The sequence below is a fragment of the Leucoraja erinacea genome, chromosome 7 (genome assembly GCF_028641065.1).
Source record: "Leucoraja erinacea ecotype New England chromosome 7, Leri_hhj_1, whole genome shotgun sequence".
Lineage (NCBI taxonomy): Eukaryota > Metazoa > Chordata > Chondrichthyes > Rajiformes > Rajidae > Leucoraja > Leucoraja erinaceus.
In genome coordinates this window covers 25,706,210-25,721,382 of record NC_073383.1, presented here as the reverse complement: position 1 = coordinate 25,721,382, position 15,173 = coordinate 25,706,210, and the positions used below count along the sequence as shown (strand labels likewise).

The window sequence follows — 15,173 nt, the reverse complement described above, 5'->3', positions numbered from 1 at the left end:
CCTAACATTAAAAATGCCCAATGACTTGGCCTCCACAGTCATCTGTGGTAATGAATTCCAGATTCACCACCCTCTGGCTAAATAAATTCCACATCTCCATTCCAAAGATACGTCCTTTTATTCTGAGGCTGTGCCCTCTGGTCCTAGACTCCCATTCCTGGAAACATCCTCTCCATATGCACTTTATCTAGGTTTTCCATTGTTCAGTTGCTTTCAATGCTACTTCATTCTTTACCTCTCTCAAAGTTGTTACAAATTCTATGGTAATATTGAGTAGAAGCCAATCAAATTGGTAAAAATAGATTGTGCTCATCCTCAACATTCGACAAATTTGATTTTTAAAGGCACTTAAAATATGATGTGATAAATAAAATGAGCTTAATGTGCCTGACATTTAAGAAGTGTTTTGCAATTCAAAACTAACTAACAAAAGCTAATTGTATAGTTGCCTTGTTTTCTTCATTCATTTCTGATTGAGGATGATCAGCCATGGCGGTGAATGGCGGTGCTGGCTCGAAGGGCCAAATGGCTTACTCCTGCACCTATTGTGTATTGTCTATTTCAGTCTCATTCTCTCAAACAAATAAATACACAGCCTCTGCTTGGGAAAAATTACTCTAAATAAAACTTTTGAAATTTGACCGCTGTCACTGGTTAAATTAAATAGGCAGACTTTCAATCATAGTTCTAGGACATCTGCTCATATTAAATACCTATAGGTTAAAGGATTTCAAAATAAGCCAAAGTTATTCCCCCTGGGAATAAAGATAGTTGAGGGAATAGTTGTTGAGAGTGTACAAATCATTAGTAGTTTTGATAGGGAAAATAGGGAAAAAATATTCTCAATAATATTTGGTTTGAGAACCTTTTTTTTTAATGAGCAAAAGATATATGGGGGGGTATGAGGAAACATATTTCACTTTGACGGTGGTTATGAATTGGAATTCACGATATGTAAAGTTGGTGAAAACAGAATCAATCAATGCCTAAGGAAGGGAATTAGATAAGCACCTGAAAAATAATAATAGTTTTGGGGAGATAGTGGGACTATGGGACATATTCCTCAATTAGCATAAACTTAAAAGGTTGACTGGATTCCTTTGCGTTATAACAATTCTATGACTGTTGAAAATGAGGCTCTAGAAAGACTGAGATCTGGAGCAATGGCATGTAGCACATACAGCACTACAATGTGTGTGAGTATTATCACCCATTGGCATAATCTAGATAGCAGAGTGCAATGATGGTAACTATAATAAATGCATGGAACCAGATGATGAGACATATAATCCAGTCAAAGGATGACTTTTTTTTGCCCAAGAAGATATCAGATATAAATAAATTTGAGTACTTAGTGCATTATGTTGCATTTTATTCAGAAAAGTATTGACAAATGACCAGTTAAAACTGGCTCATTTAGTATAGTTAGAATAAGTTCTAACTGATAAAAGCACATTAGGAAGATCTTCTGAACACAATCATTAACATAGAAACATAGAAATAGGTGCAGGAGTAGGCCATTCGGCCCTTCGAGCCTGCACCCCCATTCAATATGATCATGGCTGATCATCCAACTCAGTATCCTGTACCTGCCTTCTCTCCATACCCCCTGATCCCCTTAGCCACAAGGGCCACATCTAACTCCCTCTTAAATATAGCCAATGAACTGGCCTCAACTACCCTCTGTGGCAGAGAGTTCCAGAGATTCACCACTCTCTGTGTGAAAAAAGTTCTTCTCATCTCGGTTTTAAAGGATTTCCCCCTTATCCTTAAGCTGTGACCCCTTGTCCTGGACTTCCCCGACATCGGGAACAATCTTCCTGCATCTAGCCTGTCCAACCCCTTAAGAATTTTGTAAGTTTCTATAAGATCCCCTCTCAATCTCCTAAATTCTAGAGAGTATAAACCAAGTCTATCCAGTCTTTCTTCATAAGACAGTCCTGACATCCCAGGAATCAGTCTGGTGAACCGTCTCTGCACTCCCTCTATGGCAATAATGTCCTTCCTCAGATTTGGAGACCAAAACTGTACGCAATACTCCAGGTGTGGTCTCACCAAGACCCTGTACAACTGCAGTAGAACCTCCCTGCTCCTATACTCAAATCCTTTTGCAATGAAAGCTAACATACCATTCGCTTTCTTTACTGCCTGCTGCACCTGCATGCCTACCTTCAATGACTGGTGTACCATGACACCCAGGTCTCGCTGCATCTCCCCCTTTCCCAATCGGACACCATTTAGATAATAATCTGCTTTCCCGTTTTTGCCACCAAAATGGATAACCTCACATTTATCCACATTAAACTGCATCTGCCAAACATTTGCCCACTCACCCAGCCTATCCAAGTCACCTTGCAGTCTCCTAGCATCCTCCTCACACCTAACACTGCCCCCCAGCTTAGTGTCATCCGCAAACTTGGAGATATTGCCTTCAATTCCCTCATCCAGATCATTAATATATATATCGTAAATAGCTGGGGTCCCAGTACTGAGCCTTGCGGTACCCCACTAGTCACTGCCTGCCATTGTGAAAAGGACCCGTTTACTCCTACTCTTTGCTTCCTGTTTGCCAGCCAGTTCTCTATCCACATCAATACTGAACCCCCAATGCCGTGTGCTTTAAGTTTAAAATTAACCTTTAATTTTAGACCCAGGAAATATTCATCTTGGCTTGATGACTGCAAATTAAGGAGTTCACAAGCAACCATTCACTTCAAATTTTCTTGACGTCAAAAAAATTGTTTGCAATCGGATTTTGACATTGAGCAACACATTAACCACAAATGTGAATATGCCTGAATGTTTTGCAAGGAAACGGTCTCTATTTCAAAGTGCAGATACCAACCTTCAAGGCTTTTTTCCCAGCTGACACCCTACCTTGGTCCACTAACCAGGCAGGTCTTTACATTGGATACTGCCTAATGTGATGCAACATTTAAAAAATGCAGATGCTAGAAATCAGTATATAAAAACAGGAACTGCCGGAAACATTCAGCAGGTCAGTTAGCATAGCTAGAAAGAGAAACAGTTAATGTTTTTTGGTTAAAGATCCTTCATCAAGAATTTGGGAAGGTAAAAAAAGTGTATTAAATTGCAAGAAGGGTGAGGAAGGGATGATAAGAGAAAGGAAATCACCATCAGGTGAGGCAAGGATTGCCTTATGCATTATCTATAGAACAAGATCATCTGGCGGATGGGTAATGGAAGCAGTTAGGGAGAAAGAATACGGTCCTTGTGAATATGTTATGTAAAAGCTATAGAAATTAGGTCATTTGGGCATTGAAAACATTGATAGGGAAGTGTAGAAGTTGTAAAGATAGACAAAATGCTGGAGTAACTCAGCGGGACAGGCTATATCTCTGCAGTTGCAAAATATAAGGTTGCAGAAATGGCTAACAGGTCAGGTTGTGCTACTGGAGAGGGAAAAAATGAATCAAATTCAGAGATGGATGACATGGCCCATTTTGATACAATCTGTTGCCTGACCCGTTGAATGTTCCAGAATTTTTTGAATACGACTCCTCACAAAATGTAACCGCATAGTGTCTCTCAACTATATTAAATTATCTAATCCCAAATTCGTATCTTTGACCATTTTTCGTAGAGTGCACTCCATGGCACTAAGTTTATTATTACCTAATTAGGTTACATTTAATATCTTACACAATTAGAAGCTTATTAAAAAAATAAACTATTATTTTACCTCTCCCATCAACTCAATTGGTGCCGTTTTTTCTTCTCTCGAGTTGCTTTTACCATCAATATCATCATCATCATCGTCATTTTCAGTATCAGTTAAATTATCAGCGCCTTTGCTATGTTCTAAAGTTCTGTTTGCATTACTTGTGGTTGGTTCAACAGGATTTGCAGAGATGTCCAAAGCGTTTGCTTCTTTTGTGTCTGAAGAAGTTGTACTCATTTTTATATCTACAATAATGGGCAAAAAATACATTGTAAACTGAGATCCACTTTGAGATCATTACCTTATAGGCAAGTGATTTATAATCTTGCAATTTTAAATTTTAGTATGGCAAACAATTTTTTTACAAATTATTTTTCACTTTCCCTCCAGTAGGGCTAATAAGATGATCTTCAGAGGCCAAGCAACAATTTTTGTGCAAAGGCCGAAACAATCAGTGGTTGCACCAATTGCGTCTTATAGTTAGCATTGTTGAATGAACCCAAGCCTGGCATTATCCCAACATGTTCACTTTCAAGTGGGTATCCAGGATGCTTTCAGGAAACTGAACTTTAGCTGGTAGAACTCTATGCATCAAAGACAATTGCGACTAACCTGCCTTTGATAATCTAATTCAGCTAACTTCATTTTTAGTACTAAAAATTAATAATTTAGATGAAGAGTTACTTTGGAAATTGCATTTTCAATCAGTGCATGATTTTTAAAAAATTGTTCAGCGAATAGAGCTGAAGAAAAAAAATCTTTAAAATCTACCTTAGTCAGCAGGGATGCTTTAGAGCCAATCACACAGCACAGCAACAGGCCATCAAGTCCATGTTTCCACATTCCCAACAACTGGAAGAGTCTAGGACCAGAGGTCATAGCCTCAGAATTAAAGGGCGCTCTTTTAGAAAGGAGGTGAGGAGGAACTTCTTTAGTAAGAGGGGAGTTAATCTGTGGAATTCATTGCCACAGAGGACTGTGGAGGCCGTCAGTGGATATTTTTAAGGAAGAGATTGACACATTTTTGATTAGAATAGGTGTCAAGGGTTATGGGGAGAAGGCAGGAAAATGGGATTCGGAGGCAGAGATCAGCCAAGATTGAATGGCGGAGTAGACTCGATGGGCCAAATGGCCTAATTCCACTCCTATAACGTGAACTAGGGGTAATATACAGTGGCCAATTAATAGATCGACCGAGAGTCATGGTGGTGCCCCAGTGCTGATAGTCATCAAGGATAGTCATTGTTGCTAATTAGAACTGATCAAGATCTGTCAACGTGAAGTTACCATGCATCTGTACACTGTGAATGGCTCGATTGTAATCATGTATTGTCTTTCCGCTTACTGGTTAGCACGCAACAAAAGCTTTCCCCTGTACGTCAGTACACGTGACAATAAACTAAATTCAAATAGATTGCACAGGGCGGCACAGTGGAGCAGCGGTAGAGCTGTTGCCTTACAGCGCCAGGGACCCAGGCTCAATCTTGACTACAAGTGTGTGTATGGAGTTTTTTAAATGGCCTTTGTTAAAATCTGACAGAGTGCACTTTAACCACATGTGATTTTTTTTCTATTTCAAATCTCAAATTATGGAGTACTGAGACAAATAAATAAATGATGGGTCTTTGTCCCAAACATTATGGAGGGCACTGTAGTTATTTTAAATTTTCAGAAGATTCGCTGTAGAGCATTCTGAATTCGTTGTAAAAATCATTGAAATTCAAGGTAGAACAAGAGATTAACAATGAATCTCATTACAAACTAAACATAAGTATAATGTCAGGCTGGATGGTGGGAAGTGTTCAGTAAATTAAGTTCCAGAGCTTATGTCCAATTATTATTATTCACTGATATAATGGAGCCAAGTACACGCCCCCAAATTTGCTTCTAATATTGTATTAAGGAATTATGGGCGGTATCACACTAGAGTCACCTCTTGCAGGACGCACACAGTTGATCTTAACTTTCTCAGCTGAGCAACATCCAACTTCCCACTGGCACTGCTGCACAACCAATCCGCAGGACAATTGGGCCCGAGTGGTGACTTGTCGTCAGGAGCAGAAATTAAGCATCTCCATGTATTACACTTCCAACATCTTATGCCGTCAGATACCAAAGCAAATCACTCACCATGTTACTGAAAGTTGGGGTAGTCCTTAGATTTCAATAGATGATACTTCAATGATTGACAGGCAGCTGAGGAGCCAGATGTGAAGCGCATTTGGCCCATCAGCCACTGCTGGGTCCAGCATGGAGCACTAGAACAAATATACCTCTGTTTGATCTCCAGCATGTTCTTTATTTCTGGATCACGCTGACACATGCCCTGCAGGTAACTGCACATTTCTAAAGATCCTGCCTCATATATTCTATTAAAGATAATAATGGATAAGTTTCAAGATGTTTCTCCATCTCTTTTGAATTGCTTTTCTTGTTGTTTTATTGCGGCATCTTAATCACACTGCTCACGGTGCAGGTATAAAATCATTCAAACTTTATCTTGTTTAGATCAGACCTTATGAGGCGCACGGTAATCAAGTCAAGAGGATAATATAGTAGAACCAAGTCAGAGCTAGGATAAAATAATGATCTTACTTTGGAATAGAAGACATATATTGAATAATTGACTTTATTGAATTTTTCTTTCAAATTTTGCTTGTAAAACTATATGCACACTACAAAACACTACCTCAGAAAAAAAATCCCTTCAGCAGCAGGTAATAAGGAGGTCAATAAGCTAGATGGGCAGCATATCATTTAAAAAGCAGAATTATCAATGCACTATTACTAAAATGATCAAGTGCAAGCCTATAAAAACGTCACTTGGCTAACGCAAGACACCTCTCTCCAAATGCAGTCAATTACAGCTGGAGATATGTTATATCAATTGTTTCTAATTCCAACATTCAGATATGTTAACTTATTATGTAAAGAATTTCAACTTAGAGTCCTGTGAGCTGTTTGGAGGTGCACTCCAATACTCCCTTGCTTTGTTGGGGCTTGCTGCATCCAGCAACATTTGGCCAATACAATCACCTAAATTGTTGTTTGAGTATACAATGGCAGTTTTCACTACCTTTCTTGCAGCTCTATGCCCCTCATTGTACCAGCTTTGACATTCTTTTGCAAAGCTGACAGGAGTTAGGAGCCCGGCGTATGGGGATTTTGTCCACCCATTTGTCTCGCAAAGTGGGTAAAAATGACAGGTACACCAGACCTTCACATAGAAACATAGAAAGTAGGTGCAGGAGTAGGCCATTTGGCCCTTCGAGCCTGCACCGCCATTCAATATGATCATGGCTGATCATCCAACTCAGTATCCTGTACCTGCCTTCTCTCCATACCCCCTGATCCCTTTAGCCACAAGGGCCACATCTCTCTTAAATATAGCCAATGAACTGGCCTCAACTACCTTCTGTGGCAGAAAATTCCAGAGATTCGCCACAAATGCCTTACAACCACTATTGTAATTTCTAGGTGTGATTGCAGAGAAGTTATGCATTAAGGAAATGATACTTTACAGTTCCAGTAAAATTCTGTGCTATTAGGTCGAGCTGTTGATATCACTATGGTGCATTCGATGCTGCCTGCAATCTATGTGAAGCACTTTGCTATTGCAGTAACACAACAAATTTGGAGCTGAAACCGGTGTCTGCAAAAGCAGTGCAAGGCGGGTTTAACTATAACTATTGCAGGCAATGTGGCCAAGGCACTACTTGGCATGTAATATGTGGCAGATCTTTGATCCTATCTACTTGGAGGGGGTGGAAGATTGTAACCTTCACGTGGTCGGCCGTTTCTACAAATGAAATCAACACGGCGGGCACAATCAAATAAGATCAAATAGAACAAGTTGTCCTACAACTTTGGGCTGTGCACATCATATAAGCAAGAAGATCTACTTGGAGAAACCCATTTTGCATTAGCATTGACCTTCAGAAAAGTTGTCATATGAATTCTACTCTTGAAATGTCCTTCTGCCCCGAGCTCTTCTCAACCTCTTCCTCTCCCTACTTGCTCATGTGTTTGCCCCCACATTTCTCTCTTCCCCGTCTCCTCTTTTATCATGTTGAGGGCCAGTTCAGCTATTTCTCCATAAGGGGGTGCAACAAACAACTCGCACATGTGTTTACCTTTTCCAAAAATGCCCTGTGTCACAATTCAAAAACTTGAAGGCACAAGTTTGCTTTCAAGTAGTATATATTAAACAGTTCTTCCTGCTGTGAAAATTCTAGTTTACCCATGCATGGTTAGCACATAATATGCTGTCAATTTAAAGTTACATATAGACGGAGTCATGATTTCATAAACACATGCTTTTCAACTTGCAGCATAAATCAAATCATGGCATATTTGTAAACTCACAATCTGTAATTATAGTGGGAGGTTTACTGGCACCCAAAAAATAAAAATCAGACATTATACAGCTTAACTTCAGACATGGATTTCCAAATGCTGACTATCTCTTAACTTGTTGTAGGAATTAGGTTCACAGATCACCATATCCATTTTCGATTTCTCAAGCAAATGTGACAATACTAATTATTATTTGCTCAAGAAAATCTGATTTTAATTGGAATCATGTTGTACAATTCAGAAAAGGGAATTTAGAAATCAAAATAAAGAACTTGCGGTCATCTGATACAGCAACAGACCCAAGTAAATGTCCAAAATGTAACTGCGAGAGTCAATATTAAATTTAAATTTAAATATTAAATAAAATCAAAGCTTGAGAAGATTAAATAATGAATTAAAATAAGAACTGGAATCCCAGGTTTAAGCTGGAAATTTGATTCATTTTGCAAAGCCATGTCATGAGTGGTAAACTGAAAAACAAAACAAAACTTCTGTATTAGGCAGTTGAAAGAAAGAACTGAAAAGATTCATGCTGAAGATCAGGAGAAACAGGTTGCTTTCCATTGACATTAAGATTCAAATCAAATCAGACCCTTAGGTGAAAGCTCTCTCAATCTGCTTTCCTGCATGGCCCCAAGTGAAATCGTATTCTTCAGTGCCAATTCATTTTCAGGTATAATGGAGTTTCATTATCCCTCGAAAGAGAACTGAAATGCATAAAATATTGCATTACAGAGCAATACTCAGGCTTCAGTACAGCAAAAAATAAAATGGTTGAAATCGGTCTGCGCAAGTGAAACTGATATCGTGTGAAATAACCTAGTGCTGATAGATTACCGTTCATCATGGATTTAGCAGGCTGCTTCTTAACATCCTTTTTTTGTTCTTTCCTAGAAAACCTTTTTGATCCTTTTAACTTCTTCATTTCATCACTTCATGACAGGAGGGTTACCGAAAACAAAATAGAATACAAGTCATTCAAAATGTACGAAATATCCTTCTGTAGAAAGACAGAATTCTCTAAAGGTTAGCCAGCATCTGTGGAAAGAAAGACAGATTTTCAGCTTTTTGTGTCTATGGTTTAAACCAACATCTGCAGTTCCTTCCTACACAAGACAGATTTAACATTGAGGAAATTAACTATAATCTGGAAAAAAAATAGATAAAAAGAGGATGGAGGAATTGTGAACAAAATAAAAGAGATGATATGTGAAGATGAGGAGAGATATGATAACATGTAGCAATGGTGTTGGTTAAAAAGAGGATAATGAAGAGATTTCTAGAGCAGGTGTAAATGGAAACAAATGAAGCCTGAAATACCAGAAGAGATAAAAAAAATACGGAATACTGGTAGTCCTAAGCAGCATGAAGTTCTTAGGACTACATCTGTCTGATGACCTGACGTCCACGGCCAACACCACAGCTCTGGTCAAGAGAGCCCAGCAGCGACTTCACCCTCTCCGAAGACTACGTAAAGCAGGCCTCCCCACTACACACCTACGGACTTTTTATAGGGGGACTGTCGAGAGCACACTGACATACGGCATCACTTCCTGGTTCGGGAGCTGCAAGGCGTACGAACGGCACCAACTGGACAGGATAGTGAAGACCGCAAGCAGGATTATTGGTGCTCCACTCCCCTTCCTGCTGGACATATACAGGAAGAGATGTATCAACAGAGCCATCTCCATCATCAAAGACCCTTACCACCCATCGCATGACATTTTCTCCATCCTCCCATCTGGGAAGAGGTACAGGAGCATTAGCTGCAAAACCAGCAGGATGCTCCTCAGCTTCTTCCCACAGGCTATAAGACTGTTAAATGGACTTTGCCCCCTGCCAAATATCGCGCACAAACCCCCACACTGCAGCAGAGCCACTGTTGTGCCGCTGCCGGTCGGAACGGCTGTTGAATGTTTAGTAGAGTGTTAAATTTGTTCATGACATGTATTTTTTTATTTCTATTTATTTTTTCATGCACACTGAATGGACACTGGTTGAGCAACGTTTTTTTGTTTCCTCTGGGTATGCGAATACTCAGGAAATGACAATAAAGATATACAATACAATACAATACAATATGAGAAACACAACTAATATGTGCAGCTTAAAAGTGCAATGTGTTAATTCAGAAATTGATGGCTTGTTCCTTGAGCATCTTTGTAATAAGTAAAACTAACCCACTGAGTTACTCCAACACTTTGTGCCTTCCTTGTAATACTCTAGGTTGAAGGGAGTGGCATGGAAAATTAAATTGACAGATATCTGAAAATTCAGGATCACCCTTGCCGATAACGTAGTCACACAATCCGCATTTAGTTTCCTCAATGAAGGAATGATCACATTGAGTGAACTGAACATAGTCTAATGTTTTGCGAACATTGCAAATAAATTGTTGTTTCATTGCAGTGCTTAGAGACGAGGACATTTGGAAAGGTGAAAATAAAAGGGTAGGCATTGCATCTCCTCTATTCACCCCCGAATATGCTATATAAAACAAGGTGAAGATGGAAAACTGGTCCATCTTCAAAAATAGACTCATTACATGCGTGGTAGGATAAACTGTAGCTAATCTATTGATTTATAATGGATACTGATCGCTAACCTATCATCAGAAATGGACACAGAGGGTTGCCAAAAGGTGGAAAATTAACAGCAAAGGTGATAAAACTTAAGTTCTGCACGAGTGCAAGAAGCAGCGCCACTACAGTCATCAATTAAAGAAAGGTGACGGAATCAGAATGAAGTTGCATTGAAACAATAAATATTCCACGTATTCTACAAAGTAACATGGACCCATACTGGCCTTCGTTATTATACAATGTAGTTCTGTGGCGAGTTAATGGACAGGGGGAGGTAATAAGAAGTGCCATTGACCTGTCAATCTGCAGGATAAAGATCAGTTTGCCAAATACCATTCAGCAGCCCTGAAGACTATTGAGGTGATCTAATGTTGAGCATGATGCTGCAACTTTAAAAAGTTTGTCACAGCAGCAAATGCACAAACTGCAATCTTGACCAAATGTTGCTATATGCCCAAGCTGTGGATATGTCACGAGTACCTTGAGTCAGAGTCCCATGTTTTACACTTATGTACGTAATCCCTCATTTTAGACAGAAACGTTGCTTAGGGCTGGTGAATATTACTCCAGCTGTCCAACAATGCCAGTCATGCTTGCCATCTTGCACAGCCTCTGGAGATACAAATTGTGTCTAACCTCTTCAAATAACACCAGAAAAGTGGGATAAGCTGTGCCTTCAATAGTCTGCCACAGCTTGATGCAAGTTCTCCCCATGAAGTGGAGTAATTGCATTGTTTTGAAACACTTCCCCCTTATCAGCAATGTAGTCATGTCTTCAAATCTGTCTGTTAGGTTCAGCAGTTGATAAGAGGACATAAAATAACATCCCATAAATATGCTGTAAATAGCGCAGTTAGCTTGACGTTGATAAAATGCCTGTGTGTACTTCTGTTGTGACTGCCACTTGATCAATTTGACACAGGCACATCATGGCTCCAGACCAAGTTTTCCAGCATGATTGATTTTCTAGACACATCTCTCTCTCTTTCGCTCTGTCTCTTTTATTCTTTGGGGCAGCTGAGGGAGATACGTTTTGTGACGCTGCATTAAGTTAGGAAGGGAAGGAAGTTAAAGTAACAAATAAAATACCTACTTTGAGTCTACAAAAGTAAGACGAGGAAACCAAACTACAAACAACGTCCAGAGGGGATCTCATCAAGGCCCTAAACATGTCATGAGATATCCTTGTTTTTGTACTCATATCTTCTGATGCAGAGGATTCAAAGAGAAACAGTAGAGAAGACATAATTGACATAAGTGTCTTTGAGTGACAAAAGTAATGGCATTGATCTTCCAAATTTTGAATTGGAGAACCCACACGAATCATCCAAGAATGTCATAAAAGCTACTTCAGACAGCATAGAGGCCATTGAATCAGTATGGGTGTCAGGGGTTACAGGGAGAAGGCAGGAGAATGGGATTAGGTGGGAGAAATAGATCAGTCATGATTGAATGGTGGAATAGACTTGATGGGCCGAATAGCCTAATTCAGCGCCTATCACATGACTAGAGGCAGGATGCTTAGGCGCTAAAAAACTCTGAAAAGGGCAAGAAAAAAGGCATAATAAAATTACAAAAAATACATTTATTGACAAAAAAGGAATAAAAAGGCATGCATTTCCACCACCAAAATATGGTTACAAATGATAATATAATGGTATTCTACATTAAATGACCAAAATTGCCGGGCAGCATTTTTAGCAAATTATCTAGTGCAAAACTATGCTGTCTGCCAGACAGAATATGCTTCATTTGTGAGAAATCTCTTTCTACTTCAGCTGAGGTCATTGGTGCATACCAGAAACAAGCTACCGACGCTATATTCATGTCGATATCTTGTGCATTACAACTACCTTTGAGAACTTTCGCTATGTTTTGTATTTCTTCAAGATCTTTGTTAGCTAAATTCACTCTCTCAAATTCTCTTTACCTACATCGCCAGGAATTTTACAGATATTGTCAGTTACACTTTGTTGAGAACCTGCAAGTTATTTGCTAATGTTTTGCCACGTTTCTCAAGGGAAGTGATAGCTTGTGGGAAGTTTGCAAAATTGGAAGCAATAAACACAAGATCCCGGTGGCGGGACATTTTCTGCAGGATTTCAATGACGATCATGACTGCAGCAGATTCTTCTTCTTCAAAACAGTTGACAAATTCTTTTATCTTTTCAAAATTTGTTGCATAGTAGAGTACAACAGGGAGCCATGTACCCAACCTAGTCAAAACGGGCTAAAGAGGTTGCGGAATTTTGGGTGCCATTTCCTTGCACAACTGCACACGTGACGGTGCTTTGAGGAAGATTTTCTTGACATTAGAAACTAGGTGGTCGACATTTGGAAACAAGTTACTTATGTGCTTGACAATTCCATGAAGTCCTTGAGCTAAGCATGTCAAATGCAACATTTTGGGGAATAAAACTTTAAGAGCACGAGCAGCTTTTTCATGTATGGAGCTGCATCAGTCACAAACAGAAGAATATTCCTGTGTTTTATACCTTCTGGTCAAAGTACAGCAAGTGAAGATGTAAACAACTGAGCAATAGTTGAGCTGTTTGACTTCTCCAATACTTCAGATGTCAACAAATACTCCTTTGATGGTTGACCTGCCTCCAGTGTACCGATGACCACATTAGCAACATATCTCCCCGCAGCATCGGTTGGCTCGTCTACCGAGATCCATATTTTGTTGCATGCAACTTCATCTCTAATTTTCTGCACAACAATGTTGAAGTTGCTGTCAACATAATTTTTCCGTAACGATGATTCACTTTGTATATGTTCCTCTGTGTATTTCTCTATAAAACCACTGAGAGATTGGTTTTCCAATTTCTACAGTGGAATTCCAGCATCAATGAATGCCTTGCACAGATCACTCAAACTCAGATTTGCGTCTGGAGCCAGCAGTAAATGTAGTGAGGAGACAAGCTTGGGTATTTGGCTTGGGTAGTCTACACCCCGCCGGTATCTAATTTTAGATATCCATTGTCTTCTCCCCCTCACCATTCCCAGCTCTCCTTCTAGTTCTACTGTCTCCGCCTCTTCCTTTCTTTTTCCCGCCCCCCCCTGACATCAGTCTGAAGAAGGGTCTTGACCCGAAACGTCGCCTATTCCTTCTCTCCATAGATACTGCCTCACCCGCTGAGTTTCTCCAGCATTTTTTGTCTACCTTTGATTTTTCCAGCATCTGCAGTTCTTTCTTAAATAGATCTTGGAGAAGGCTGAACCAGTGGGCAGCGGCACGAACTAATGAACGATGGCGCCCCTGGTTTTGCCCCGGTGGTGGAAATTTTCTTGTAAGTTATACTATGTTAACACGTTAATAATAACATAAATATTAACGTGTTAACATAGAAAACGCCATTGAAATCACGTACAATTAGAGAAAATAGCACGACCTTTTAGCAAAATGGCCAAAAAAGGCTGATTTAGTCACTCGATCGTGAAAAGCGTTATCTTTGTGAAATCATCAAACAGACATGAAAAGGCACATGGCATTAATGGCAAAATCCTGGCTCTACTTATGACATATTGAAGAGTTTATATTGAAAATGCATTTCGTTGTCTCTGTACTGTACACTGACAATGACAATTAAAATTGAATCTGAATCTGAATCTGAATCTGAAGAGTTGAGAGGTAATAGAAGAATCAGTGAATGTTGATGACTTGTCAAACAAATGTTTGAGACTCTGGATGGTATCTTAAAAAGACACCAATTGGATGAATAAAAACATATGGTGAAGGACAAGATATGGTAGAGAAGAAACAAGCCACTACTGCAGATATGCTTCCAATATATATATGTAAACGTGGAAACCGTGCTGGTGATATCTAGAAGAGCTATTTAATAGATTGGAGTGTTGGATGAGACAATGACTTCAGAACATCGAACCTTTTCTCTTAAATAGTGGCATTAAATTTCTTGGTTTCTAGATTCTATATAATTTTGGAAGATGTGATCCGGTGTATCCACTACAGCCATACTGCACCCGTTTACTGATCGAACCATCCTACATAGCAGGGATTTCTATTCTACACACTAGTGACAGTTTACAGAAGCCAATTAATTTACAAATGTCTTTAGAATGTGGGAGCTAACCGGAGCACCCGGTAAAAAACCTGACAAGGGTTTACTGCCACATCTTTCAATGTAGTTTCCCTCTTCACTCCTTACGCTTTTAATGTTTTTTTCTTATATTTAAGGTCCTGATTTCTGATTTAACAAAATCTACCAAATGATGATCACGCATCCCGAACCACCTGATTATTAGTTTACCCAAGATATTAGGTCTAAAATAGCTTGTTTTGTTGTTGGCTCCACAGAATGATCTGAAAAATCAACTTCTATACACCTCATGAATTTGTCCACTACACAATTTAATTTAATCTGCCTGATTACACATCGATTAAATCCCCTTGCCCCTCCACCCCCTGTCGCCCTTGTTACATGCACTTCTAATTTCTTGATAATATTTTCCGTCCTTTTCTTAGGTTGATCTTAACTGATTCTCCCTATTGTCTGAGCCTAAATCACTTTTTCTCAATTCCTTTATTC

At 39.4% G+C, this 15,173-nt stretch overlaps 1 protein-coding gene across 9 annotated transcripts in view; it reads right to left on the bottom strand.

Annotated features, from left to right (window-relative positions):
* erich2 (glutamate-rich 2) overlaps positions 1-15,173 on the bottom strand; it is a 68,319-nt gene that overhangs the window by 24,524 nt on the left and 28,622 nt on the right. For 7 of the 9 annotated variants that reach the window (XM_055638020.1, XM_055638016.1, XM_055638019.1 and 4 more), the window contains one exon: positions 3,704-3,927. In XM_055638020.1, coding sequence (XP_055493995.1) covers positions 3,704-3,927 — 224 coding nt within the window. Of the gene's footprint in view, positions 1-3,703; positions 3,928-5,812; positions 5,935-8,875; positions 8,971-15,173 lie in introns of those variants that run through there. The other 2 variants (XM_055638017.1, XM_055638023.1) reach the window with 2 other exon arrangements.